The sequence below is a fragment of the Thunnus thynnus genome, chromosome 9, assembly GCF_963924715.1.
Source record: "Thunnus thynnus chromosome 9, fThuThy2.1, whole genome shotgun sequence".
Taxonomy (NCBI): Eukaryota; Metazoa; Chordata; class Actinopteri; order Scombriformes; family Scombridae; genus Thunnus; species Thunnus thynnus.
In genome coordinates this window covers 14031456-14056515 of record NC_089525.1, presented here as the reverse complement: position 1 = coordinate 14056515, position 25060 = coordinate 14031456, and the positions used below count along the sequence as shown (strand labels likewise).

Here is a 25060-nt window from a genome sequence, read left to right as displayed (position 1 = left end):
TCTGTCGTGTGTCATGACAATTTAGTTTTTCTTGTAGTTCGTTTAACCAGACGCCGGATGGCGCTGCTAGCAACAACTTTGCATTCAGCCGGAAATGAACGCTAAAAAGAGAAGAAGAAGAAGTTTCGAGATGCAGAAACAACTCGCTGAGAGAAAAAATAACCAAGAAATAATAAACTAATTCAAATTGAGACATTATTAACAGCAGTCTTACAAAGCAGGAAACAAATTAGCAGTGGTAAATATTAACTTCGTGGCCAAGTAATAGCGCAACCTCTCTATACGCAGAGGTGAAGTTAGTTAGCTGCAGTTAGCCGACCTGTCAGCCGGTGTGAAGCCGCAGCATGTCGGTGCACTTTGAGGAGAGGAGCGGGGTCGTCCCCTGCAAGACACCCTGGGGGTCCTGGTACCAAACCATGGAGGAGGTCTTCATAGAGGTCAACGTGCCTCACGGGACGTCTGCTAAAGAGGTCAAGTGCCAATTGGGGTCCAGAGACATCGAGCTGCTCGTCAAAGGGAAAGAAATAATCAAGGTAGGCTTTTGAGATGATCCTCTGGACCTCTTCTTTCTCTCAACAAAGCTTATTATTACTCAAACGAAAAATATGTAAATAAAAGAGGTGTGGTATCAAATTTAAGTGGATTATATTTAACATTTTCTTGATCTATTTGCTCTGGCTTTTAGTATGCAGAGAGTAAAACAGGGATGGACTTCATTTTTTATCTTGCATGTTGTTTTAAGACACTGAGACCGAGAGCAGGTTGTAAAATCAATGTCTATCACCCACCAATCTGTGCCACTCCACATATTTTCTCAGCTACAAAAGCTGAATTTGCAAAGGCCGTTTCGTTTTCAATGAGCTTTATTTTCCTTGACCTTTGGCTGAAAGACAGAAAGTGTTTGCAGGTGTTTAAAGGTGGGATTAATTCCTGCTCAGATTACAAGATTCCCTTGTTACCTTTGTAAAACTGACAGTTTTTACTGTTGTTTGAACTAATATTCAATTTCATGATCTCTTCTTTTTAAATTCTGTCAGGGAAAGTTCTTTGACACAACCGTGTCTGACGAGGCTACGTGGACACTGGGTAGGTTGCATCCACATCTACAACGTTTTCCTTTTACAAAAGCCACCCTGGTCTCACTCCTGTTTACCTTTTTCTCTCCTCAGAGGACAAGAGTCTCATCCAGATTGTCCTGATGAAGACTAACAGAGAGGCGGGAAACTGCTGGTCCTCTTTGTTAGAGGGGGAGTACTGTGCCAACGCCTGGGTCCAGGACCAGATGCAGAGGAAGCTCACACTCGAGAGGTTCCAGCGAGAGGTTAGTTTCACCAAGGGCTGTTTGATGAGCCAGTACAGAGCACAATATATTAACAAATACCTGTTGACGTGTGTGACTGTATTTCTCACACATTCCCTTTACACATAACTGTATCAGTGCAACTTTAACCAGGTAGAAACATAAATCGCTTTCTTGCGAATATAACCTTTGCTAGCATGGTTAGGAAATGTTTCCAGCATGACAGATGTGCTTTTTGACATTGTCTCTCAAACCACTTCTTTAGGTGATATGAGTAAACAAATATTACATCAGCTTGGGTGTATCTGAGTTAAATTTACACTTTTTCTTTTGGTCAGCTCATAAAAACAAATAACGGTCAAAGATCAATACCATTTTAAAGTGAATTCGTATTGTAAGTGAATGAAAACAGTTTTGTGTGGTAGTATGGTTCATCCATCTGTTAATTAATTGCACTCCTCTTTTCCAGAATCCTGGATTTGACTTCAGTGGTGCCGAGATCTCGGGGAATTTTGCTGGCGGTGGTCCGGACTTTTCCAGTTTGCAGCAGTGACGGACGCTTAAAGCCTGATATGTGCCCAATGAACACTGCTGAGGACATGCATAGCATGCAGACGAACAAGCCAAAAAGATTTGCCTTCACAATAATCTTAATATTGGGCGTCTACAAGACTTCATTGTATGAGGAAGTGACATTTTTCACAGCAGCCGTATAATCTGGCTTTTCTTTACTGTGGAGGACTGATTTTGTTAAGCCTGCTTTGGCAGGTTCAAGGCCTGTTAACAGTTGATAGGAAACGTTCAGTCTGGATATAAGATGCCTTGGAAATGTGTTGTCTTTGAAAAATAAGAAGAATGCACACAGCAATAGCTTTTCAATAAAGTTTTATTGAAAGGTACCAGTACATAGGTTAACTAGATGGTGTATTCAATTAGCCACTTTGAATTTCAGAACACATTTTATTTTTGTCACTAAGAGAAACTCATCATACTAGACAGGGAAACTGGCAAAGAAGATGCAATACAAATTCCAAACCACATTTCTACTGCAATAACCATTTTTTTGTGTGTTCTTTGCATAATTGACAATCAATACATGTGGTGCTTCACTCTGTGTCCACAATTTAAACATTTTTAATCAGTGAAAACAACTCATCTATAACCGCTGACAACATTATCAGCTCAAAGGGCATGGTTAGCCATACATGACAAGATCGTCACTAGCTTCACTTCACTGGAGAAAACCAGAGCTCCCTCGCCGTATCAAAATAAAAAAACAAAATCATCACCTTGGGTAGGAGTGTGCATTGAGGACAGTTTAGCAACCTAGGGTGGGAGTTAAGGATTTTGGGCCCGATTTCTTGGTTCCATTTTTGTTGATCGCAAAATCCTTCTCCCTCCTCTTCCACATGGTGGACTGAGGACCTAGGTGGTTCTATACTTATTAGCTTAAAACCAGCAACCCGTTCCAGGAAATACCAAACACCTTGGTACGGATTTTAACAAGAACATACTGTACACTTGTGCAAGCAACTCAACCAGGAAAGTAAAACTTAGCAGGATGGTAGAAGATAAACCTTTCTGACGAAGCATTACTCCTTGTCATTGGGTCAGATAAAACAGCATGCTTGATCAATGTATGATGACAAAAATGAGTGAAAAAACTAACAGTTTAAACTTTTCCTTAAAGAAATCCATCATCCTTGATGAAGATCTTTAAGGAAAATAAGTGGAGCTGTACGTAGGTGACCTTACTGCGAGTCAACCGACAGTTGAGATCAAATTTACATTAGATCAGAGAACAAATAGTTCATTTGGGGACAGATGTTTTTCTTTGCATGATAGGTCACCCGCTCGTACTCCCCAGATTTAACAAGCTGACTCAGGTATGGTGGGAAGATGAGTGATCTTGTAGTAGCTGTGCTTCAGCTGACGTGCAGTTCTTCCCGAAATAACCCAACGGAGTCTCTGGCCGTTAGGCTTGGAGCACCTGGTGGTGGCATATTCAGCCAGACATTTTCCAACCAACTCCCGCACACAAATCAGGTCCCCGTCTTTAATCTGAAGAAAAGGAAACAACATGCAGCAAAAAAAAATCAGTTGTAAATCAGATAATCATGATAACACATCCAAGTTTCTGCTTAAACTTCGCCCAAAAGCATTATAATCCAAATATAATCTGTCATCATTAATTCTGTTCAGTGTAGTTCACACATTTAAGATCGTAGAGATAGTTGATACTTACATTCAGCTGCTGCTGCAGACCTTTCAGGGCCTCTGATATGTTGTCAGTGTGTTCAGGGTCATGTTGATCCTGGGCCTCAAAGCACATGAGAGCCATGGCAAGCAGAGATGGCTGCAGAGAAACAGAGGAATAGTTATCAAGAGCTTCTAAATGAGTTGAAACTGCAAATACAGTCAACACGATTCAACGTCTGTCCTCTAGTTGTTTACAGATTCCTTCTAACAGCCCCAGACAAAACTTTACAGAGCTCTCACTTTCACATGACCATGATGTCTATTATGTCTATTATAGTGTTCCCCTCAAGGCCCTGCCGCCAAATACATACATACATATCTACTTAACTAATACATGAATTTTTCTATCACTGACATAGAGAGAACAAAACGCTTTGAAAGTGAATATGCTGACCACAGATGACCTAATTATTACCATGCAGCAAGAAAGCTGTTTGATTTTCTATTCAAATAGTTTTACAAATTAAACAATCGGCTGCTACTTCTAAGAAGAAAATATGTAATTTACAGCTATAATACCTTTTGCTTTGCAGGAACTAACATCTAAGCAAAAGTAAGTTATTGTTTATAATGTTGGGAGACCAGTTGTTTTGGCCTACACCTACCTTTATTTTAGAGAAGATAAATGAGCAGTGACAGGCTTTCAGCTGAGCCTCCAGTCTCTCAAGGCTCAGTATCGTCTTGCTGTAAAAAGAGAATGCATTTAGGTCCAAGATTACAATTTTTATATACAATGGATATGAGACAGATTTCTCTAGAATAGATATGAATCAGCTTCAGTCAATTTACTGACAGAAAAATTACAACTAAACTCATTTTATATGTTTTCAGTTCAGTGCAGCACCATAAACACTCATGCGACTCATTTATTTTCTAACAAGTTGTCACATAATGTCTGAACATTACACAATTTCAAATGGGACTGTGCCTGTTGGCCCTAATATATTTTTGGCTACTGTTCTCTTTAAGGACAAATATGAGAAGACACATTTATTAGAGTAAATATAATCTTGTTGAGTCATGATTCAGCCCTGCAGGTTGATGTGACCGTCTGTCCTTACCTCTCAGCGTCGAGCTGCTCCTGGATGTGGCTGTGAAAGAGGCGGAGAAAGCGGAGGGCTGTGGGGGCCTTCACCTTCCAGTAGAGCTTCTCCATGATGATCTTCTCCATCCTCATCATGTCAGACACTGTGAAGCGATTCTGACTGATGCGGATCAGGTCGTTGGCCAGAGGCACGTTCTTCTCCTCTTCTGACGACTTCACAGCAATGTAGAAGCAACACAGGCCCACACAGGACAGGTGCTTTGGCTGAATCTGTAGAGGACAGGAAAAGGAAATTAGATTAATAAATCCAATTTAGATAACTCCAAGACAGTCGACAAGATGTGAATTGCAGACGTTAATGTATTTACAAACCTTCATCACAGAGAGGAATCGATCCAGCAAGCTGATGGCCAGCGAGAAAGTCTCCGAGCTGAAACCAAAGAACCTGGTCAGAGAGAGCAGGTCCTTCACCTCCAGCTCCCGGAGTCTGGCGGTCATCCTGAGGCCGTTGTCCTGGGCGCCCTCGATGAGCCTCAAGCCACTCAGCTTTGGCTGGTAACGGCCCTCCGCATCCATGAGGGCCTTCAGCTGAACTGCAAAGGGCAGTGCTCCAGGTGCTGTCACTGTGTCAATCATCTGTGCAGATATGAAACAAATACAGCTAAATAACACTAATTAAACAATAAAATATATTTCTGACCCATGCCCTGTACACTGATAATACAACACTGTGACTATGGCCATAAAAAAATATGTACAATGTAAGTATAAGTATGTCTGAATATTCCTATATAACTGTATATATGCCTATATGACTACAGATGTGCTTTGTGAAATATTGTACATTGGGCTGGGACAGGTGATATGGACACAGACACACAAAGACATAATGAAAACTCAACTGTAAAAGTCAAATGAGTTATAACCAAAATCCCTGACACTATCTAGCCTTTTATGATACGTCAATAACTCTCCTTGTTTTACATAAAAACGTGAAGCTCTTCAGTGTATTTTATACCATAGCCCAGAGGGAAAAAATAAACTTACAATGAATATTTAACAACAATCTCAATCTCATAGCTAATAGTTATTCTGTTCAGGGTTGATGTTTTAATTTTCCGAGTGACTATTTCGCCTTTGAGCAGCTGTACTGCAGTGAGAATATATCATCGATATGGTTTACTGGTAAGAGACCATTTAGATTCAGGGTGTGTGTTGGTCAGTTAGTGGAGACATGGGAGCCTTTCCAAATGTATCCAGTAACAAGCAGCTGTCAGTAAACTGGACTCAACTGGACTAGAGAGGGGTGGTACAAGGATACATAACAGGGACATGTCTGAAAAGTTTATCACGTGTGTGTAGTATAGCAATATTATATGACGTAAAAGTAGTAGTGGTAAAGAAGCGTTTCATAAACTGTAGGATTCAGTCAGTTTTTTTTAAACATTTTGGCAGTCTGAGCGCAACATTAGGCTGGTTACGTGACACCAGGCCCTGTGACGGCGGGCAGGACCTGCGTCATGCCTGGACATGTCCCTGCCATACAAACTAACGGGGAGCTAACACTGAGCCGGATAGCAACAACAAACCAAAGTGAAATAACACTGTTCAAACTGAAAAACTATAGCTACGACTATAATACACAGCACAACTGATGTTAAGTCAATTTGACGTTAGGTTTCATGAAGTTAAATGGGGAAATGACGAACTAATTTTACGTTAACATGGCCGTTAAAGTTAGCCACAACCGCTATGCTAACATCAATTCCCATAACGTTAGTTTTAGTTTCTTTGTAGCTACTGACAGCCAACACAACAACTTGAAGGGTTTAAATCCCCATATACCACATATGGTTAGTTAACTTGATATAGAAAGAAGATTGGTTTACTTACCTTGGATCAAGTTACGCTGCTTGTAATGTTATAAGAAAAAAGACCCCACACGCTTTAAACAAGCGAGTGAAAAGAGATTTAAAACACAAAAAAAGTGTAAGTATGAACTTTCACTAAAGAAAGTTTTAAGCATAGGTTAATTTCTGCCTATGCACACCCCCTACCCTTGGCGTAAGGCGATGGGGAAAAGGGCAGTTTACGTATTAATGCAGGCATAAAACCAAGCCCATGCCCTAATATGCTGAACTTTCATTGGTCATCGACGGACGGCATTCTTTGTTCTACATTCCAATTGGACAAATCGCCAGTCAGTCACGATTAAATCCCGCCTCTCATAACTGGGAGGGCCAATTGCAAGTGAGGAGGCGGGACATGACCAAAGATTGCAACCTACTGCGTCTCCTCTCTTATTTTGGCCATAAAATCATATTACACTTAGCCCATAAGTGCAATTATTTATGAATTAATAATTAAGTGGGACAATATACGTAATCAATTCATACGGTCAGATTTTAAAATTATTTAGGCGTTTAAAAGAACAGAGGCCAACAATATGTATACAACATTGTAGTTGTAAATTTCAGAAAACAGCATAATAGTTTGTAAATTCTCCTGGAAACGGAAAAATTTCTTACAAAAAAAATAGCGTACTAATATTTTTAATAGGCCAGGCATTAACATATTGTGCTGTCACTGCTCTTTTACAATGGACACCCACTGGCAGGTTTCTGGAACAGTCTAGAAGGAGCCTGAACCTGCTGACACCACTGCTTACTAAAGCCTGTTGGCTTTTTTTTTGTGGACATTTCTTTGTCATAATGCGAAATTATGGAGAGAACAAGACACGTTTTCAATTAAGTAAATCTTTATTATATCAGGATATACAGATCTTCAAGATGACACACTCACCATATAGATCTACTGACATTAAAAGTATTGATCCTGACTATATATATATCCACGCTTTTTCATTTAAATAACAACAGTACCCTACTATATATATAATCTAAAACTGAAATACTTCTAACTGGATCTTTATGACACAAAATAAGGACTGACAGGTTAGTATGACAGGGCACTTTTTATATTTATTAAATATAGTACTATGATTGATTTAAAGTGCATTTAAACTATAATATAAAGTAATTTAACAGCAATATCATGTCACTTTATGATATATACCTCACAGTGTAAATTGTCAAAGTCAAAAGCTACAAGCATAACATAGGAGCTGAAAGAGGGAAACACTTTAAGTAGAAAAACTGAAACTTTGGCTATGAGGATCTTACTTGTAAGAATGATGGTTAAAAGCCATGCAGAAACCATGCTACAGAGCGCTGCTGGAAAGCTTCAAGGAGAGAGAAAAACAGACATGGAAGACTTTAGGCAACACTTCCAGGGATGTAAGTGCATTTCTATAAAATAGTTGTTATTTCAAATTGTAAAAATAATACACTTGATAGTTAGTCTGTGATCTTTTGATGTGGTAGAAAGTCTTCTAATTCAAATTCCTTCCTGAGGTTAAGGAGCACGCAGATGGAAGACTAAAGAAGCTATGAAAAGGAAAGAAAAAAACATGTTATTTATCTTAACAAGCAAGTTAAAACCTCAACAAGATACTGTATGTACCCCAAAGTTTAGTGCAATCAAGTTTGCTAATGATTTTGTTATTTACCCTGTTAAGCCAAAAACAAAAGTGAAACCTGAGTTAGCCAGCTAGTTAGCACCCCTTTATGTCATGATGACAACAGCTGCAAGATGAAATGCTTTAAATGATAAAACTGATTGATGTGATGGAAATTCTCAAAACAGTGAGAATAATGATGAGAAAGGGGTTCAGTTAACCAACAGATGAACTGATGCTCTTCTAAGTTTTCTTTATTTGAATGTAAATGAGAACAAAATATTTGCGTTTCCAGACTCACTGTAAATAAATGAAATGTGTTTAAAATGTTGCATAGAACAGTGATTGGACAATAAGTATCTTACCTCAAACTACCAGCAAGAAAACCCAACAATATTTTTTATGCACATTATCAGATAATCTTTATTACACTATTAATTATTAACAGTATTGGAGGCTATTCAACTTGTGAATAATTAATACATAGAAATGCTGACTTCATATTAATATATAAAACATAACTCACAAACATCAGTTCAGTTCAGTCAGTAACTGGCACTCTCCTGTTTCTATTAAGTCCTGTCAGTGTCTGACTGAGAAACGGAGACTTAGATTTACAACAGGAGATGAACACACATTCATGGCAAGAACATAAAATAACACAAGCCGCGTGATATGAAAACAGTCCATGGATTTGTTATTTTGTGTCTAGCAGAGTCAGCATTAGGGACAAATTAAATACACTGAGCAAAGCTACCTTTTTGATCCATAAGTACACAGTGGCACATTATTCTGGCTCACAGAAGTGCATTGTCACTGTGTCACTGAGTCCATACATACAGTGTCAGTAAGTAATGCCAGATATGACAGTCTCTTTTTCCCATGCTGATGGTAGACACATTCCTGGTTTCCCTGGATGTTTGTTCCATAAATCAACTGAAAGGGGGAAAGAAATAAGACAAAATATGGCAAAAAGAAAAAAAAAACATGCAGGATTCGAGGTATGGTAGAAATCAAAAGAATAAAGTGAATGAAATGGGAATGCAACAGTGCTTTCTATACATGTAGTTCAGACTGGCCGCACAAATCTAAAATCAGATTCTCTCATGGACTCATGTTGTTGCAAATCATATGTAGACCACATTCACAGATGAAAACCAGAGATATTTCACAATCTGATCAATCAAATCAGAGTTTAAACTGTCTTTCAGGTCACATCCAACAAGACACACAACACTGACAACCCTTCTAGAGCAACAGCTAACCAGCCATGACTGTACCAACAAAAAACATAGCATACAACAACTTTACCAAATGTATAAACCAGTATTTTGTTTTTAATATGTTTTATTATGTTTCCCCTCTAAACAATTGACTAAAGGAATAGTGCAACATTTTAGGAAATACGCTCATTATCTTTTTTTTTTTTTTGAGTTAAATGAGAAGATCATTACCATGCTACCGCCAATTAGCTTAGCTTAGCACAAAGAATGAAACATCTAGCTTGGCTCTGTCCAAAGGTTAAAATATCCACTTACCAACCCATTTAAAGCTCATTAATTAACACTGTGTACCTCACGAAATGCTGCACTATTCCTTCAACCTTTAAAAAGATGTCTAAATTGTTACAGACTCTTAAGTAAATGTTTAGTAGCCTGTATAGCCAGCATTTTGAAATACAGCATGTAATAATGTATTTACTGCTTTGTCTAAACGTGGTTATCGAGCCAAAAAGATCATGGACTACAGAGCATAGACCCTGAGTTAAAAATCATTACATTAGCTTAATGCTTTCGGTATTGAACAGTTTCACATACACAAAACGGTGTGTTACAGCCAGAAAAGACTGTTATTAATAGTCAAATGAATGTATGATGATGAGAATGTAGGAACCAGATGTTCATTATATTATACATTATAATGTTTGTGTATTTTCAAGCCTAATCTTGAGCATCAAACTATGTGTGTAAGTTTTGAGCGTACATAATTCATCCTGACATATTTTTTCCACCTGCAGAAATGACTGGTTTTATATGTGATGTTTGAGTATCATCTGCGTTGCACATGACGTGAGCATCGGTGAGACCGGTCGTATGTAAACAGAAGTGCCCCTGCCTGAGATACAGTCTGGCAGGTCAGCCTGCAGAGACATAAGCATCAGGCTGTGTCATGCAAGCTGTGACCTGTCCTACTGTGTCTGGGCACACAGTGTCAGTCTGAATCTGTCCCTGTATCAGTTCTGAGCCAACATGGCTTCTGGGAAGATAACACTATCTCATTAATCACGTTCTACGCCTCCCCCCCTCTGTCCAATCAAGTCCAAATACACTGGCTTTGAGAATAGTCCATGGCTTGTGAATATAATGTATGTATGACATTTAATTAATTATCCTTTAATAGCTTTAAAGATCTTAGCTTAATAACCATTTAGTGGAATTGGCACCTGTATTAAAACCAAACCCATTGTGTAAAAAGAAACCACTTGAGCAGCAACACAAATTAAATACCTACAGAGATACATAAAGAAAAGCGACTCACTTCTTCTTGTCCTTGTCCTTCTTGAAGGGCTGTTGTGAGCAGCCTTGGAGTGCCTGGCCCATCAGCGTCTCAGCTGCAACCTTTCTCCTGTTGAAGGCGTTCATCTCCTCCTCCAGTTCTCGTCTTTTCTCCTCCAGGTTCTTCTTTTCGTCCTGGTGCATCCGTTTGAGCTGCTCAAACCTCTCATGAAGCTGGAGATGATGATGATGGGACAGGACACAATGTGAGACATACCAAATGGTATATTTTCAATGAGAGGTGATTTTATGACGATATCAATCCTCACTTCTTTTTCCTTCTCTTTCAGCTCTGCTTCTGTCTCCTTCACTTTGTTGACAAACATTTGTCTCATTTCTTCCTCTTTGTGCTGCAGCTCCACGAGGAACTCCTTCCTCTTGGTTTCGTATGTCTCCTGAAGGCTGAAGACAAAGGTAAACTCAATGTTAAACTCAGCGTAAAGCCATATTTGGACAGTTGGCCATTATAAGGAGCCAACTGTTTATAAATTCAAATTTAGTCTAGTGGTAACACAATTCTTTACTGGGTGGGGATTAAAGCTAGTATAAACTAGTTCTTTCATAGAAATTAGTATCTACTTAAATAAATACAACCAGTAACTGCTGCAACAAAACAAGCTTGTTAAAATATGACCCATTTAGATAGAAAAGCAAAAGAGGTAATATGGAATAAAGTCGACATATCTGATCTGACACTTGGTCGAAATGCTGCTTAATAATAAATAAACTGTAACAATTACATGTCACAAAAATAACACTAAAATTACAAAACTGTATGCTAATAACAGTAGACAAAATGACAAAATGATGTAATATGTTTGTGTAATCAATATTTTCCACTCACTTTTAACTGTACTGTACTTACATATTTGTCCACGTATGCATATGCATATAAAATAAACCTACATTTACAAAGATTGTCAATTAGGTTTAATGTACAGTGTGGTCCCTAAAATTGTCATATCTGGTGGTTATTTTACAGTTTGCAATGCTACAGTGACTTCCCGTTTACATAGTTGATTGCTATTGTTTCCTGGCAACTGATTTACACATTGCCGTAATCTTCACTAGCTAAGACCTTCCCTCGGTTTAAATCAGGATAAAACCTGATTAAGTTAATCACTAGTTTGAAATAAGCTACTAGTTACTAATAACAACTTAAGAGGGATTTTACAAACAAATGTAGTTCTAAGTCTTGTTCTATAAAAACTATAAGAATCTAAAAACTGTCCAACAGTATCTGGTGAAGCACATCAGTCCCATGAAAAATAACAGGTAAATTTGCTGTGTTATTTAAACTGTGGACACACAGAACACAGTCATGGCCGATCTGGGTGAAGTTAACATCACTGGATATGTGATACAAAAAAATGACCTAACCTACCCTGGAGGAATGAATCCCATCTGAATAGTGTTCAGATGGGATTCATTCATTTACAAGACACCAAATCATATAAGCATGGATTTTATTATGCTGTTTATCAATAAAGTCATTTATCATAACAGTTTTAACATTATAACAGAGCAGTTTCTTTTTCTAGCAGTTCCACGGAAGTAAATTGCCCGAGTGCATCACATCAGTGCTATTTCTAATTTCACCTGAACGACTGGCTGTCCGGGTCTGTGTCCTTGAAGCCCATCTCTTCCAGCTTGCAGCGACGGTAAAGTTCATAGTGTCGGGCGTGTGTTTGCTCTCGGAGGTCCTCCATGTTCACACGCAGCAGCATCTCCCTCAGCTTCACAAAATCACAATGGTTCTCATTCTCCACTAGAAAAAAAAAAAAGGTTGACGTGGTGCATTAACTGTAACTCTTAAAAGACAAATTTGTGCTTAGAGGGCTCATAAAAACAGAAAATCATGACATAGGCATAGCTAGGCAGCATCCATCTGACTTAACACTACTACTGTTTGGGGGACTTTTACAATGCTTGTAACTGTCAGTTGGACTCACCCTGTACTGATCCCCAGGGGTACAGTCTTGCTTTCACCATTTTATTGCCTACTTTAACGTCTTCTACACTTCCAACCACAGCGAAGGGAAGATGAGTCTGTAAACATACAGTAGCCATATTGTTGAAACATGGTTAAACATGATAACACTGCTGTCATATTCAGGGCCTCATTCTGCTATTGTATTTACTACATGCTACTAAATATAAGTTCAAACGGTGGCTTATGTTGTACGACTTCAGTTTCTCTACTTAATTGCCTACATTTTTTAAATTGTCGTTTATTTTCACTTCATTTTTCTATTACTACTATAACTATTACTGTACTACTATTGTCTAACTATTATATAACTATTATAACTATTATAACACTATCATTACGATTCTATTGAACCATTAAAAAAATCTGAGATGTGGGCAGCGTTTAGAGGTCTGGGAGGTAGGCTAATAAAATGGTCCAATGCTCCAAATTGAGCCCCATTGTAAGACCTCGAAGTTTAATATAAATCACAGTGGTGGAGAAAGTGAGAATGCATACAAACTTAAAATCTGGGTTGGGTGTAATGGTGATATTGTAAATATTTTGTATATGTAGTGTAAATGTACACATTTTTTTGATTATACTTTATATTTTAATATGGACCCCAGGAAGAGTAGTTGTCTCTTTAACTGACAGAAAGGTTACTACAACTTCTCGCTACACAAAACATAACACAGATGTTAGACTCACATTCATGGAGGAGTTGATCTCTGCAACAGCCTCATCCTCTGTAGGAAACTGATATATCTGCACTCCATTACTGACCAGCTCACTCATGATCTTTATCTTTAATTTGTCCAGTTCAGTCTTGGATACTGTGTCTGCCTTTGCGATAACAGGGATGATGTTCACCTGCATGGAAAACAAAAAAAAAAACAATCTGGATGACAGACTGAGAAACAAGGAACGTTAACTCATGAACAAAAATAGAGTGCCAGACTCTGTGGTCACCTTGCTGTCTAGTTTCTTCATTGTGACGAGATCCAGGGATTTCAGGGAGTGTCCAGTGGGAGCGATGAAGTACAGGCAGATGTGGATTCTTGTGTCATTGCAGTTCAACAGGGAACGCTTTATTTTTAGCTCTTCTTCCAGGTACTTTTCAAACTGGGCATCAATGTACTCAAGAATGGGTTTATAGCTGCACAGAAAATAGTGAAAACAGACATGAAACATAAGCATCATTATTATATCCTCATATGTACGAACAGAAGAAATAACATTGCTTTCCTTGTTTGAGTATTTGTATCCTGGTTACAAACTCTGTAACTGTGCCGTCTCGCAGCCAAGAATGCCCACTTTTTATACTCCCTGCTGTCGGAGCACTCAAATATCTATTGAGGTTGCATTCGTTCTACCAGTCAGTCCATTGTTCTCCTTTTTCCCTTCCAGTTCACATGCCAAACACAGGGCAGATCTCTTTCTCTATTCTATACATTGGAAGTGTGTTGGCTGAAGTACCAGAGCAAGAGGGGAAATGACTAATAGCTCATCAAACTTCTTACCAAGCTCTGTCTATTTCTCAAGACTGGTATAAAAACAGCAATACAAATTACTTCAACATATTTTCTACAACACTTTACAATTTCTTACATTTTTTGTCCTTTGGGCAGGACAGTTTCTTTATTATTACTTGTTAATTTCTAGTTGACATTGTGGGTGTATGTGATGTGTTATTGTGTGTAGCTTTGCATTTTGTATAATGTGTCCTGTGTGTTTTTTTGTTTTGTACTGTTTGTTATTGTGCTGTTATATGTTTTAATTGTAAGGGACTGCAAATGAAAATTAGTTTAAGCTAACTCTAGTGCAGTACATCAAATATTAACATTTATGTTTAAAACTATACATTGTACAATACAACAACATTTTTTTATATTTTGATTTCAAACAAACTTGATAAAAGAGATTTCCACACACTTAAATCTATGCAGTATTTAAGTGTTATTTAAGTGTGTGGAAATCTCTTTTTTTATCAAGTTTGGATTCATCAATGCTTTGCCCGGGGGGTGGTGGTCATCTTGCATGATTTCAAACAAACTACAAGAGTTAGTACCTTTCCTCTTTGTTGATCTGGTCTCCAAAGCCAACGGTGTGCACAATGGTCAGCTTGAGGTTGACGTTGCTCTCCTGCAGATCATACGTTTGGGGGCGTAGATGTACTTGGTTCTCATAGTGGCTGCCTTCTTCATTTTCAAACATTGTGTTGAAAAGAGTGTTCATTAACGTTGATTTTCCTATCCCTGTCTCACCTGAGAGAGGAAATGAATGACACGTGGTGAAACGGAGACGACGGAAAGAAGAGGCGACGCATTAATATTTCAAATTGAAAATTGCTGCATGATACATTAATATTAACTCAAACTTGGGATTATGAACTGCTCCTGGCTTCAGACATACCTACACAGAGGATGTTGAAGTTGAATCCCTGTGCGACTGATTTACTGACCAACTGGTCTGGAAGACTGTCGAAGCCCACATGGCCCCCGAGCTCCAGGTTTCGCTTTTCTTCATTCTGTAGTGTTTGGAAACAGGCGGGACGAAGAGTATACTGGAATAAACGACTTGCATTACAGTAATATTTCATCATATTTGTCTTGTACCAGTAAATATCCGAGGAAACAAACAATAAAATGGAAAGGTTACACAAGTCCTTCTGCCAGATCCCATCCTCACATTGTGCTTTCAAGCTTAAAAGCATCCTTTGCAAATGAGGTCATCTTTCTCTTCCACTTAACACACCGAATAGTCAGACCTATAAAAAGGTTCTGTCTGAATATCACAAACTAAATCCCTCCAGGGAAGACACACTAATCTGACACGTAAAAAAAAAAAAAAGCTGAGAGATAATAATGTTTTGTGATTGTAACGCTTTTATTTAGGAGTGAAACTGATGATTATTTTCATCATTGATTAGTCAGTCAATTATTTTTTCAATTAGTCATTAAGTTTATTTAATAGTCAAAAGAGTCTATCATGATCTCACTAAGCCCAAAGTGACGTCTTCAGATTGCTTGTTTTGCTCAACCAGCAGTAAAAAGACCAGATATATTTAATTTACAATGATATAAAACAGAGAAAAGCAGCAGATTGAGGGAGGAGGTAGACAATTTTAGGCTCTCTTGCTTGACAAATCGCTCTTTTAATCGGCCATTCGTTTTCTGTTGAATGACTAATTGATTAATTGACTAATCATTTCCAGAGTTACTGTTATTCATGCTTGGAGAAACTTGATTGAAGCTAAAAGTAAATACAAATTATGATTAAACTCAGTGCACAGATTTTCCAAGCATCGTGTTTGGTTTCATGTCACGTCATTTTGGTTCTCATGTCTCTACTTTGCATGCTCATCGATATTCCGCGGATAATATATGACGCCTGTTGAATTTGTCAATAATAATGCTGACTATATAAGATGTGTTTTGCTCTGGCTGTTGGAGCTGGCGTGCTGTTCCTCCCTCTTATCCCAGATTCACACTGGGACGCTGGCATCTTGCAAAAGGCTCAACATGAGGACCAGGATGTGTTCAATACAACAATCATCCGTTTCTGTGTCTCTCTCTTCTCTCTCTCTCTCTCTCACACACACACTATCTCTCTCTCTCTCTCTCTCTCTCTCACACACACACACACACACACACATACACACACATACACATACACAAAGAGCTCTTTATCTAGATGTTATTTCACAGGGGTGGGAGGATATCCAAGCTGCTGCCCTGGTAACCCATAACCCCCCTTCACAGTTAGACAAACACATCACCACCATCTTCACAAAATCTCCCACACAGACACGTAAGCTATGATGACTTTCTTTTTTTCTTTTTTTCTTTTTTTTTTTAAATAAACACGTTGCCATCAATTACACGTTTAACTGATACAATACAGTATTTAATTTTTCGCTGAGCAATGAGAGGCTGAATCTTGAGGTAGCTACCACTTGGAAGTGGCTGCTACTTATGTTTATCCTCTTAGTCTGTCATTGCCTGCTGCCCTGTGTTTCATTCAAATACTCGGTCCTGTCAATTCAGCAGCGCCCGTACACACCTGTCACAAGTGTTACGACAGTAAACAGCAAACTGTCTTCGTGTTGCTTCATGCTCAGATACGCTTTTTTCTGCACAGACTGCTCTAAAAAACAGGGTGACTATGCATCATTTTCTATGGAAGCATCCGTAGCTGAAAATCCGCCTTTATCCAGATACATTAAACATAACACGCTTTCTCAACACCGCAGCGATGTTGCTGCATTATCGACACACACGCACGCATATCATCACCCTCACCTACAGTACAAACACCTGAGTGTCAAAGCTTAGCTAGTTTAACTCCTGCATCTAGTCTGAACACAACAAATCATTAGTCACCGCAGGCCCGCAGACTGTAGCTCATCATACTTACTGCGAAAACATCTAGCTCATTGGCCGCCATCGTAGGAATGATGTCTTCAGCCAGACCTGCTCTCTACATTACAGAGACAGACTCACGCTGCTTTCAGTGTGGCCGCTTGGAGGCAACACCCCCTCCGTGCTGTAGGGCGACACTACAGCAGGCAACAGCTCTACATGCTTCAGCCCGTATTACACTTTTGAGGGAGATAGTGTCAAGAGTTGTTTTAATTAAGGCTATAGTAATAATCCCATGACGTTAACTGTTTAACCGGCCTCAGCGTGGCAAGTGTTGCCATGGGAGACGGCAAGCTGTCACAGAAATATTGTGGCGTAGTCTGCAACAGTTTTCCTCCATTTTCAGGTCACATAGGCTATTTTTTTTCTTTTGTCTACTTTAGGAAATTGGGTTTTCATACACCTGTGTTTTAAATGAATCAGTTTCCCATTTTGGGTCCAAGTTCATCCAACAGTTATAAATTTGGACACCAGCTTCTCCTCAGATGACAAAGAAGAAGAAGCTCCACTGCTCAGTTTGGCAGAGATGGAAAGTAACTACACTTAAGTAGCCTAAAGATTTGAGGCATTTAATTGAGTACACACATTAAATGACTTTATAGCCTTCTACTCAGACATTGTATTTTTTTTCTCCACTACATTTATTTGACAGAATAGGTACTTTGAAGATCAAGATTTTACACACCAAGTGCACCATTAAGATGTAAAATATGATGCTACGCAACAAGTTGTTTTTCTTAAATATCTTCACTCAACCGGCTGTAATAATCATAGTAGTAATAATTATCTAAATATATAATCCTCTGACAGGGGCCATTCTGCCGCCTGGGTATTATGAGTAGGTTTTACTTTTGCTACTTTAAGTATATTTTGCTACCAGTGCTTGCATACTTCTACTTACGTAAAAATGATAAATTTAGGACTGAAAGCAGTGTTGTTACACTAGGAGTTTGTTACTTTTACTTACACTTCCATCACTGCAGTATGGATAGGCTACGAAAGCAGAAGTTAACCATGTACTGTAAATACACTAGATTACATGGTTTCCACAAGATTATCAATATTTATATCCTTCAAATGAGTTTACTATTCATGTTTTTGGTTATGTTTGAATAATGTGAATCCTCTGATTTATTCAAAGGCTTTTTTTTCTGAGCCATGGAAAGGTTTGTCTGTTTGTTTAGTTTGTTTGTTAAGTTTGAGGACGTCATTTAATGTCATAAGACAGTAACAAAAGATTCAACATTTACTGTTGTTTAGATGTATGGTTAGTGTCATAAAGTGACACAATATTAATGAGGCAGGGCGTACTTAATCAGCAGGTATATATATTGTATATATAGAACATTCATATAAAATTATAACTTTTGTATATATGATCGATAGAAAATCAAGTTGTTATAGTAATTAAACTGAGCATGAGATTAAAAAACAGTATAATGTTACAACATGTGATGCTTATAATATTCATATCGACATTTTTCTAATCTTTAAATGTAAAAACATATTTTAAGAAATACAAAGTCTTAATTCTTGATCCTGGTGCATTATAATCAGGACGCGTGTATCTCTATCGGAGACTGAAGTGATGAAAAGCGGGTGAGTTTGTGTGGAGAGGCGCCGGAAGCAGCAGGTTGGTGGAGGACAACAGAGAGGGGAGCACGGAGAGAGAGGGGAGAGATTATCCCCCCGGGGCTTTTAGGAGCTACATCGCTTCATATTTTTGTCCGAGCGGAGCAAGATGGCTTTGACCCAAGAATCTCTTCTGTCATTTTTACTGGAGCGCGGAGGCAAAGTGAAGAACTCGGAGCTGCTCAACAACTTCAAGAGTCAAATCAACTGCAGCGATCCCGCGGAAAAGCAACACAACAGGGAGCTTTTCAAGAAGCTGGTGAACAGCGTCGCTGTGGTCAGACAGATCGACGACGTGAAGTTTGTAGTAGTGAAGAAAAGGTACCAGGACTTTGTTAAAGACGATGCCTCGCAGAAAACGCAGATGGATGACAGCTTCTCGAGTCAAAATACGAGCTTTTCGTTCTCATCTCCTCATCGACCCGAGTCAAAGATGCTCCATGCAGACATTGAGAACAATAATATGTGCTATCCCTCAAACACAAATGGTGGTTATTACACTGATGCCAAACACATGCCCGCGGGGAGCCTGCAGAAAGAGAGGCCTTTATCAAGAAAGGTTAGTAGCGTGGACACAACCACTGTCAAAGTCCTGAATATCTCCGGGGATCAAGCGAGCAGAGCGGGCAAATCTGGAGCTGTGTTCGCTGTCATAGCAGTAAAATCCCCACCTAGAGTGTTTGCACCAGTAACACAGGGTGGATTGCATTCCCAGAGGCCTCTGCGTAAAGCTTCAGAGAAACCAATCACACCATCAGTGCCAAATCTGAATTCTTACTTTCCAGCTTGCATGAAAGATGCATTGAGTGACTCTCAAAGTTGGAAAAACAGACAGACAGATGACATGCAGCTCCCAAGCTTTCCCCAGGCGAGGCCCCAAAACAAAACCACAAGACAAGGAGATGATGCCAAGTACTCTGAGTCGGTGCCTTTGGAGCCATTAGCTCATGAGTGGTTGGTCAAGTGTGCTGCTGGACTGTGGGGACAAATCTACGCTCTGCTGCTGCAGGACGCTCGTTTAGCACAGAAGAAAGACTTCATGTCAGGTTTCACTGCACTGCACTGGGCTGCCAAGGACGGCAACGGCGAGATGATCCATAAGCTGATGGACATCTCCAAGAAAAGAGGCACTTACATCGATGTCAACAGTAAAGCTCATGGAGGATACACACCTTTGCACATCGCAGCTATTCACGGCCACACTGAGGTGATGCTTCTGCTCGTGCAAAGATATGGAGCCAATGTAAATGAAAGAGATAACGATGGCAAGAAGGCCTACCACTACCTGGGCGAAGGGGTGTCGGATGAGGTCAGAGCGCTGCTGGGAGGACTGAAGAACAACAAGTACAGGGAGAAGACAGAATATGAGGAATACAGAGAGCAGCTGAAAGGCTTCAACACGATTAGTAAGCTGTTCCAGCCTCACACAGCGAAGAAGCAAAAGCCAACGACAAGGTTTGCTCATGACTGGTGAGAATGACACAAAAAAGAAGCAGAGACATGGACAATAAACACTGTAAGAAATAAACACAACTTGTTTATTAAGCTTTAAATCATTTAAAGTCTAAAATTAGGACTGAGTTAGTACTTATTGCAAGCTCTAGCTGTCTTGTACAGTGTATCACTGTATTTATGGTGTATATTTATAGTTGTCTTTTTATGTCTGTAGTTAAATTTCATTAACCCTCATTATTTTGCAGCCATTTAACTTGTTTTATTAATAGTAACACAAACAACCTGTAGTACATATTGTCATTACCTATAGTGTAATAAATCTTTATGAGTAACCTCTTGATTCATGACTTCAAAGTATGAGGAAATATGAAAACAGACCACTCCTGGGAAACAGTTGCTATCAACACCACTGTGAAACGTCAATGTGTTGTTTATGATTCATGCAAGCAGATCATGTGTTTATATTCTGATCATCAAAAATTAAATCAGTTAAAGTTCTTTAAAGCAGAGTCTTGTAGAAAACAGTATAAGTAAAGGGGACCTACGTGGGGGTCAGTAATGTAAACCAGATGGAGTTGGTGAAATGTCTCCTTTTATCAGTTTCTTTGTGAACTTGAGGTTGTGATGGACAACGAAGGCCTCCTATTGTGGTGCAGTGTGGGCCCCATTCTCTAGACCACTGTGGTAGAAAAAAAAAGAAAGAAAAAAGAAAAGGGATAAATAACACATTTTCAGCCATGACCCCAAAACTACACAGCAATCAATCATTTCAGTAAACATTTGACAAAGTTTCAACCAAATACAAGTTTGACATGAAGTCTCTCACCTGTAAAAAAGAAGCAATAGTTTAAATTGTAGGATGGAGTCTGCAGAGGTGTTTACATTGCTTGAAAATTCGATATAACTGTAAACCTAAATATAAAGTAATCAGTGACCAGTTTTTAAATCAGCGTTCACATACTTTAAATAAGGAAATAAATCTAAACAAACAACTTATTCAAGCATGTTTTAATGTTCATGTTGTCATGAATGAATGACCTTCTTCTCCCAGACCAGACATACATGAAAACAGTATTCTGCCTTTCTTTTTCTGTACAGTACAAAAACACAATTTTTATCCTTAACTGACCCAGAGAAAAACAATCCCTGGTGACATGAAAAGAGTTGGAGCTCACACAATGACGCCAAAGGCAAAACAGTGCCAGTACAATGTCCTTTGTCTTATCTGGAAAAGAAGCTGCCTGCATAATGATCCCGACAAAGGACAGCTGCACTCACAGCAACTGCATTATGTTTTGTTTTGTTTTTTTTTAATATCCCACCTCAAACCTTTTTCTTTAATCTTGCAAGAGAACTGATTATAAATAGGAATCTACCCAGAAAGACTTCCTATATTTAATCTTTAATGGTTCAGACACAATTTGTGAATATCAAAGACTATCTGGCAAAACTGTGGTGTGATCCAGGTCTTGTATCATTTACTGTATCATTTCCCTCTAAACTAGTCAGTATAATAAGCTGGAACTGGGACATAGATACAACTTAACACTAATGTCCAGCTAGTGGTCCCTGAGGGTTACAATTACAGCTCATAATATGAAAGTGTTGGAAGGCACAAACAACATGATTTTGCTATTTTTAGTCTTACAAGCAATGGAGCTAAAAATCTGAAGTGTGTCCTGCACGAAGGTCGTTCAGCCCCTTGAATCAATCAGCATTACATCAACAATAATGTTTCAACATAAACATTGATTTCCTACCACATGACCCTGGAGGGCTTGAGATAAATCACATTTATGTGTTTTATGTTGGTCCTAAATGAAGTTAACTGTTGAAGGGGTAGAGCAGTGCAGTTTATATTTGAAGCCAGTAGAGGGCAGAGCATGCTAATATTTCCATTACAGCTTTACCTGCTAACTTAAATTGTCATTTAAACCAGTTTTCAATTGTAGTGAAACTTTTTCATTTGGTGAGAAGCATGACATTGGTAATTATGACTGTTTCACTTTGATATTTGTTAAGAGCTTAAGTAAGATAACATGTGTTACAGGCTTGAGAAGGAAGGATTAGTTGTATATGAGCAGAATTTGCAAAACAAGTAATTTAGCTGGGCCAGATGGTTGAAATCTAACTCACTATATTAATACGATTTTTCCCCCAGTTGTTATACAGTGTATGGCAATATGGAAAATGTACATAAAATCACATGAACTAATCAGATGTTCTGTGCAATAAACTGTGCATTACAGGGCAACCATCACATACAATATGTTAAACATAAACTTTAACTACATCATAACATCTTTTTATTTATTTATTTTTACAACAAAATACATTATTTTGCTTCTATACCTTAAAATTATTTATTTGTACAACAAAAATATATATAGGCCTAAAATTATAATGATATAAAATATAATCACAATGAGATTACACTGACCATCAATAAATCATTGTATTGAATTATTTGCCCTGCTACCAACCAAGCGGCAGACAGCCACAGATAAACAGAACCTCCAGCGAACAGTAAAACTGTCAATTCAAGCTTAAGTATTTAGTATGTTCAGTACATCCAGAACATTTGACTCAAAACTAGATCTACAAAGCTTTGTCTGGCGAAGTATTGCACGTCTAGAGGTGAAAAGCACACGTCACTGCACCACTCAAGAGTACACATAAAACACACTGGTGTTTAGTGACCATGTGATAAAAGCCTTTATCAATCTCACTGACGCACAAAAAACATTCTTTGCATACTTTTTTGCCACAAGATATTACAGTTACAACATTATAATATAGGCACACTGTAATTTGCAGATTGTCACATTAGACCAAGAGCCTCTGTAGCTTCAAACAAAGCAATATCAACATTAATATTTAATAATATTACCACTGAAAGTTGAGCTTGAGCATATGGCCAGTCTGCCAGAGTATATTATTGACTCATTCATCTTGGTAAATGTAGATATATAACAAACTCTGAGGGCAAGATGACAGAAAAACAGCTGAGTTTCAAAACATCAACAGTGAGTTATGTTTGACATGAAAAGCTAATAGTTGAATAATGAAACTATTTTGTGTTCTCTGTGAATTTTGAACATCCTCACCAGTGGATCCATTTTCCTGTCTTGCTTTGAACATAAATGGTGATTAGCAGAGACGGGAGCTACACTGTACTACGTCCTTTACCAGTGGAAACTTTATCATCTGTTAGAAACCCAACAAAACAGAAATCACATCCTTTCTTGTCTGATGCAGGGTCCAAACTGTTCATTTTACACACAGTACCAGTAAAAATTTGGACACACTTTCTCATTCAAGTGAATGGGAAATGAAATACTGCGCATTTCCCCATGTAAAACTGTTTTCACCTCATAAGGTCCCATTCAGATTGTGTACCTCCAAAGCAGAAATGCCGGATATATTAAAGAAAGTAAAGAAATGACTAATGAAAAGGACCAAACACACTGCACAACAAAGAGACCCAGATATTTTTTTTCTCAGGAGTAGGCAGAACAAACCAGTGATCAAACATGAATGAATAATGGTCCATGTTGCTTTATTTCTGTTGGATATATTTAGTCATAAGAGTATGATATATTGATATGGTGCTACTGTACTGTATATCAGGGTTTGTTGGTTTGTTTTGGACTATTTTTATAGTCTATGGTTTTGGAGAATGCTTACTTCCCTCTAGTGGACAGTAGCTACACTTCTTTTGTCACTTTTCTCTCCAGTGAACATGACACACTGCTGAAAGTATTCCTTATTAAATTGAGACAGTTATTACCTGTTTTACTGAGCCAATCTTACATCTGGTGGTAAATCATTACTAGAGAACAAGTAAATTACCATTAGAAATATATGATGTTAAAAGTTGATATTGTGAAAATAAATTAAGAATGACTTAATGATGAAATATTTTACACATAGTTAAAACTTAGTTAGCAGCTTTGGCTAAATTTGGCTGTAATTTAGTGGTAGTAACGTACTAGTGGCTAACATTAATTAACTTAAACACTTTTGTTAGCTTCAATTTGGCAGGGTTGGGTTATTCAAGAAGGAAACTATTTGCGATTCTACTCATACATCATTTTTGTACCTTTTATGTAAATATTACTTAATGTGTTAACTTACTTTAAGAATAATGTGAAGTATTAGCTAGTCGTTAGCTAAGCGTAACTCCCAGCTATCAATTTGCCAGCGTTAGCCATGGATGTATAAAGAGAACTGGATACAGCGTCGGAGGCGGGGCCCCGTTCATTCCTATGAAAGTTGCTCAGTGGCGCATGAAGCCAAAAAAAATCGACTTCCCGGTATGAAAGTATCCGGATCTTCCGCATTGTGCGGCCCATAGAGCATGCGCACTAGTGACTTTCGCTGGCCGAGTCGGCTACTTTCGGTTTGGCCCTCTGGCTAACTTCAATGGGGATAAAATAATTCAATCATGCGGCTCTTCTAGGCTTTTGAAATGTGATCGGACCAAATGGATTTAATTCTGATAGTGAGACAAGTCATTTCGCGGGGGTTGTGACGCTCAGAAAAAATTATCCGCTGATTTACAGACGTCTCTTTCACAATGTAAGTCGATGGGAAAAAGTCTTTTTGGGCCAGTGTGCATCATGTGACATTGTAATTACACGGTTTGGTCGCTATGTCAAATTTGCTTCAAAGCCTGGCGCTCTTCCTGTATCCAGTTCTCTTTATACATCCATGGTGTTAGCTAACGTTACTTTTCCTTTTACCGTTAGCCAAGTTTTTTTTTTTTTTTTTTTTTTTTTTTTTTAACCAAGGAGGCCGAAGTCATGACCCGCCCTCCTCGGCCTCTGATTGGCTATTACTCGTTACCTTCGTTGGCTGGGTTGGTTAGGTTTAGGCATGAGGAGTGGGATTGGTTAGGGTTA

At 38.5% G+C, this 25060-nt stretch overlaps 4 protein-coding genes across 6 annotated transcripts; 2 read left to right on the top strand and 2 right to left on the bottom strand.

Annotated features, from left to right (window-relative positions):
* Positions 1–117: 117 nt before the first annotated feature.
* nudcd2 (NudC domain containing 2) lies at positions 118–2674 on the top strand. Its single transcript, XM_067599024.1, has 4 exons — positions 118–533; positions 1038–1086; positions 1170–1321; positions 1770–2674. The coding sequence occupies exons 1-4, from the start codon at positions 345–347 to the stop codon at positions 1851–1853; spliced, it is 474 nt and encodes a 157-aa protein (XP_067455125.1). The 5' UTR covers positions 118–344; the 3' UTR covers positions 1854–2674.
* On the bottom strand, positions 2169–6701 carry ccng1 (cyclin G1). Its single transcript, XM_067599023.1, has 6 exons — positions 6498–6701; positions 4977–5240; positions 4621–4874; positions 4165–4243; positions 3546–3656; positions 2169–3361 (listed from the first exon to the last, which is right to left on the bottom strand). The coding sequence occupies exons 2-6, from the start codon at positions 5238–5240 to the stop codon at positions 3170–3172; spliced, it is 900 nt and encodes a 299-aa protein (XP_067455124.1). The 5' UTR covers positions 6498–6701; the 3' UTR covers positions 2169–3169.
* Positions 6702–7340: 639 nt separating this feature from the next.
* On the bottom strand, positions 7341–24936 carry LOC137189260 (septin-8-A-like). 3 transcript variants are annotated; one of them, XM_067599017.1, is made up of 11 exons: positions 24294–24936; positions 20702–20835; positions 15061–15175; positions 14717–14912; positions 13618–13804; positions 13357–13518; positions 12629–12725; positions 12276–12444; positions 10946–11078; positions 10660–10850; positions 7341–8050 (listed from the first exon to the last, which is right to left on the bottom strand). In XM_067599017.1, the coding sequence occupies exons 4-11, from the start codon at positions 14881–14883 to the stop codon at positions 7996–7998; spliced, it is 1161 nt and encodes a 386-aa protein (XP_067455118.1). In that variant the 5' UTR covers positions 14884–14912; positions 15061–15175; positions 20702–20835; positions 24294–24936; the 3' UTR covers positions 7341–7995. The 3 variants fall into 3 exon arrangements, with proteins under 3 accessions (XP_067455118.1, XP_067455116.1, XP_067455117.1); XM_067599015.1 differs by lacking the exons at positions 20702–20835; positions 24294–24936 and adding an exon at positions 17065–17422; XM_067599016.1 differs by lacking the exons at positions 7341–8050; positions 20702–20835; positions 24294–24936 and adding exons at positions 8360–9057; positions 17065–17431.
* Positions 18609–20672, top strand: sowahab (sosondowah ankyrin repeat domain family member Ab). Its single transcript, XM_067599014.1, has one exon. It carries the CDS (start codon positions 18811–18813, stop codon positions 20173–20175), a length of 1365 nt encoding a protein of 454 aa, XP_067455115.1. The 5' UTR covers positions 18609–18810; the 3' UTR covers positions 20176–20672.
* Positions 24937–25060: the final 124 nt, after the last annotated feature.